The sequence below is a fragment of the Ictalurus punctatus genome, chromosome 5 (assembly GCF_001660625.3).
Source record: "Ictalurus punctatus breed USDA103 chromosome 5, Coco_2.0, whole genome shotgun sequence".
Taxonomy (NCBI): Eukaryota; Metazoa; Chordata; class Actinopteri; order Siluriformes; family Ictaluridae; genus Ictalurus; species Ictalurus punctatus.
This window is the reverse complement of record NC_030420.2, coordinates 4,320,855-4,324,817: the sequence shown is the minus strand read 5'-3', so window position 1 is coordinate 4,324,817 and position 3,963 is coordinate 4,320,855. Positions and strand designations below refer to the sequence as shown.

The window sequence follows — 3,963 nt, the reverse complement described above, 5'->3', positions numbered from 1 at the left end:
CAGCCGAGAGGGTCAAAAAATATTTGTAGACCCCGAACTTGGTTTGTACTGGCATGAGGGTGAGGACATGTCTTTTGATGGACACTCTGGATGAGGACATCTCCTCCTGAATGTAATGTTTAATGTTGAAAATCATGTTTTAGAGTGCACTGACAAGGCAGCAGGCTCTCTGTGAACTCTGAAGCGTGTGTGTGTGTGTGTGTGTGTAGGTTTCCAGTGGAACGACTGTATTTCCCAGCAGGTTTGCAGACAGCCCACTCCTCCTGGTGTCTTGTAATGTGATTAATGGTCCATTAATGATCTTGATAGCTCAGCCAGGACCCCTGACTCACAGGAAGAGCAGGATGCTGAAAAACTCTTAAGCTGTGCTTAATAGACAGACACACCAAGAAACCGTCTCGAGTGCGGCTCTTTTCTCACTGTGTGTGTGTGTGTGTGAAAGAAAGCAGGACTTTATGTATATAATATGTGCTGTTCCTCAACTTCTGAGTTTTGAACATCTAAGACTAGTCATATGAATGCTTTTTTGTTGTTGTTGTTTGTTTCGTTTCAGGTGGTGTACTTCACGGAGATGCACAAGATCTTTAGCGACCTGACGGATCAGATCGATCAAGTCGGCCTGACGGACCAAGAGCGAGAACAGCAGAACGAGGCCAAGCTCAACGAACTGCGCGCTCTGTCTATCGTAGCAGATGACTGAAGAAAAAGCAGGTCTCTCTCTCCCTCTGCCAGGTTTAAAAAAAAAAAAATAATAATAATAATAATTTTTAAAAATCTGTTCTTTCGTATTGTTTGTGGACGCTCAGACGGCTGTGGTATGTATGGAATACCGGCAGCGTGGATGATGTAGTGAAGATGTAGAGAGCGTAACTTTTTTTTTTTTTTTTTTTCTCCGACCTCCGTGCAGAAGGCTGCTCTTCATCAGTCTGTTTAACTTCTCTTCGTGCTCTGGGTTAGGGTTCGATTTCCAGCGTGTTTCACGATGACGGTAAAACGAGACGGAGGCTTCCTCAGGCAGATGCACTACACTGTATGAACTTGTAGGAAGAGAGCTGAATGTTTGAAAAGTGAAGGATCTCACTGGTGAGTAGAGCATCACTGGACTCACGCTCGTTCTTTATGTATAAATCGTAGCGAATGTGCAGCGAAGGCGTTCATTCGGTAGGGCTTATCATTAGGAATCACGGCACGTACGTCAACGTCAGACACGTCTAGCTCTGGCCTTTGCTCGGAACACTAAACCCTGTCGTTTGCTCTACCGTCTCCGTGTAAGAGATATCTAGTAACTTAATACTAGCATATGAAGTATTTATTCATTGTTTATCGAGTATTTCAATGGTGTCTGAAGTGAATTAAATTGAAAAAAAAAAAAAGTGTCCCTCGTATTGAAATCTGTTACCCGGTACTGTAGCGCCCTCTACTGACCTAAACAAAACACTGAAGTTGGTTGTTTTTTTGTCTAGAGTGTACGTTTTTTTTTGGCTACAGCCATAGAATCTCTGATTTTGGATGACTTACGATTGTATTCGGGACCAACCGTTGAGGAAGCCACAAATATTTGGAACTAACTACGTTACTTCAAGCCATAATGTTGTATTTTGAAGCATTTTTTGTTGTTGTTGTTTGTGTTCATTCAGTGCTTCATCTCACTCTTTAATTTCTGTTGAAATATGTGCCTTTATCTTCAGGATTTGGATTGTGTCTTGTGATTGTCTTGATATCTGATCATCTCTTACAGCATTCATCTCGTTTTCATTTGTTTCCCTGATAAAACATGAAGGGTTTTTTGGGGTGTGTTTTTTTTTTTTTTTTTTTTTTTTTTTTTTTTTTTTTTGGGTGCGCGTGTCTTTCGAGAGTTGCGTTTTGCTTCTTTGATTTGTAATCCCATGTACTTTTTAATTCTTATCATTTGGTCACTTTTTGTATTTGTTTTATGAAGTCGTACAATAAATTGGTTGTTGGTTTAAAAAAAAAACAAAAAAAAAAAAAACCCTGAAATCTCATTTGTCTAATTACTTGCGAATGCTGTTTTAGTGGAAGAACCTGACCGGAGACTCGCATTCAGTTCCGTTTAAACAGCGTGTCACGTGGAAGTCGGTGAAAAGGCATGAGCCGCAATCTTTTGTTTCTGCAATAAGGTGAATATTGTTGGATAAAAACAAAGCTGTTTTACCTCATCTAAAGAGTGTGAGATTATGATGACATTGTTTTCATGCTCAAAAGTGTTATGAAGCCTTTTGTAGGTTATCTGGCATCGTCAGTTTCATTCTTGCAGTCAGGTACGACGGGGGGCAAGCAGGTAAGCATTTTATACTCCTGTCTATGTATGCTTGGTGCTAAGATCAGACTAAAGAGCATCTCTAACTCGATCGGGAGAAAGGATCTGGCAACGCAGGCTCGGAATATACACTATACACACTAAACATTTTACATGTACACCAATCAGCCATAACATTAAAACCACTGACAGGTGAAGAGAATAAAATATCTCGTTACAGGGGCACATGTCAAACGGTGGGATATATTAGGCAGCAAGTATACATTAGTGTATATATTAGTCAGTTCTCAAGGTTGATGTGATGGAAGGAGGAAAAATGGGTAAGCGTGAGGATCTGAGCGACTCTGACAAGGGCCAAATTGTCGACCGGGTCAGAACTTCTCCAAAACGGCAGGTCTTGTGAGGTGTTCCTGGTTTGCACTGGTTAGTACCCATCTATAAAGTGCTCCAAGGAAGGAGAACCGGTGAACTTTCGACAGGGTCATGGGCGCCCAAGGATCATTGATGCGTTGTGGGAGCTCAGGCTACCCGTCTAGTCCGATCCCACAGAGGATCTACTGTAGCACAGACCGCTGAAAAGGTTATCGCTGGCTATGACAGAAAGATGTCAGAACGCACAGTGCATCACAGCTTGTTGCGTAACCACAGACTAGTAAATCTAAATATGAAAAAAAGTGACATATTTGAAACATTTCATGAAAACATAACACCGGACATGATGTAAGGAATAAAACACTTTGTGCGGTTGTAAGAAAAGTAATCAATGCTGAGGTGGTATGATGCGCCGCAACGTGATTCAGAGTTACTGTTCCAACCCCACAGCACGTCTACACCTCCTGGCAAAGAATGATGGAATCACCTTGTAATTTGCATTTCGAAAACGAAAACCAGCACAAGTCTAAAAATGCAAATGAGTCTGCAGTTAAAAGAGAGTGCTTACACACCGTAACCTTGGATTTTTTTATTTTTATTTTTTAAAGGAAGCATGTCGCCTACAACAGAGTCGTCAGTTGAAAAAATGGAAAGGATTATAAAACTCCTTCAGGAAGGTAGAAGCCAAAGTGTTCAGCTGTCATATCTGCGCTTTGTGTATTTGCCACGGAGTTAAAAAAAATAAATAAATAAATCCAGGTGAGCATCCTCTTAAGTGTGGTGATTCCATCATTTTTATTCTTTTTATACTGCAGCAATTCTAAATTTATCCATTTGTAGTAGCATTTCATATAGTGGAGCCTCATTGAAACAAGTTCCTGTTATCACTTACATTACAGCAGCTATAAATCGTCATTCCCTCACAAGTCTCTCTCTCTCTAAGGTAAAAAAACACAGCTTTAAGCGTAAAGTCCTAGTGTCCTGAAGACATGCAAAAATACCCTTACCTCTGACTGTTACAAGCACTGACACTGGAGACTCCTTCCTTAAATGTTACATAAATGTCTCCTCACCAACGCTCCCCATATTCAGTTATACACTTTTTTTTTTTTTTTTTTTTTTAAATCAGCTCATGTGGAGCTTCCACTGCACAAATCTCTGTGCGAGTTATTACTATATAATTAAAATGATCGTATTAATACTGTATAAAATCCTGTGCTTTGATGATCTAGAAAATGAATCAACACCTTCTGACCAATCAGAATCCAGATGTATGTATGAACCCTCGTTATCCCAGAAAGTCAGCAGCTATC

At 40.3% G+C, this 3,963-nt stretch overlaps 1 protein-coding gene across 1 annotated transcript in view; it reads left to right on the top strand.

Moving 5' to 3' along the window:
- Nucleotides 1-1,991, top strand: part of bin3 (bridging integrator 3) — a 45,252-nt gene extending 43,261 nt beyond the window's left edge. Inside the window, exon 9 of the mRNA XM_017467638.3 lies at nt 554-1,991. Coding sequence (XP_017323127.1) covers nt 554-700 — 147 coding nt within the window. The 3' untranslated portion in view covers nt 701-1,991. The remainder of the gene's footprint in view (nt 1-553) is intronic.
- The last annotated feature ends 1,972 nt before the right edge of the window (nt 1,992-3,963 follow it).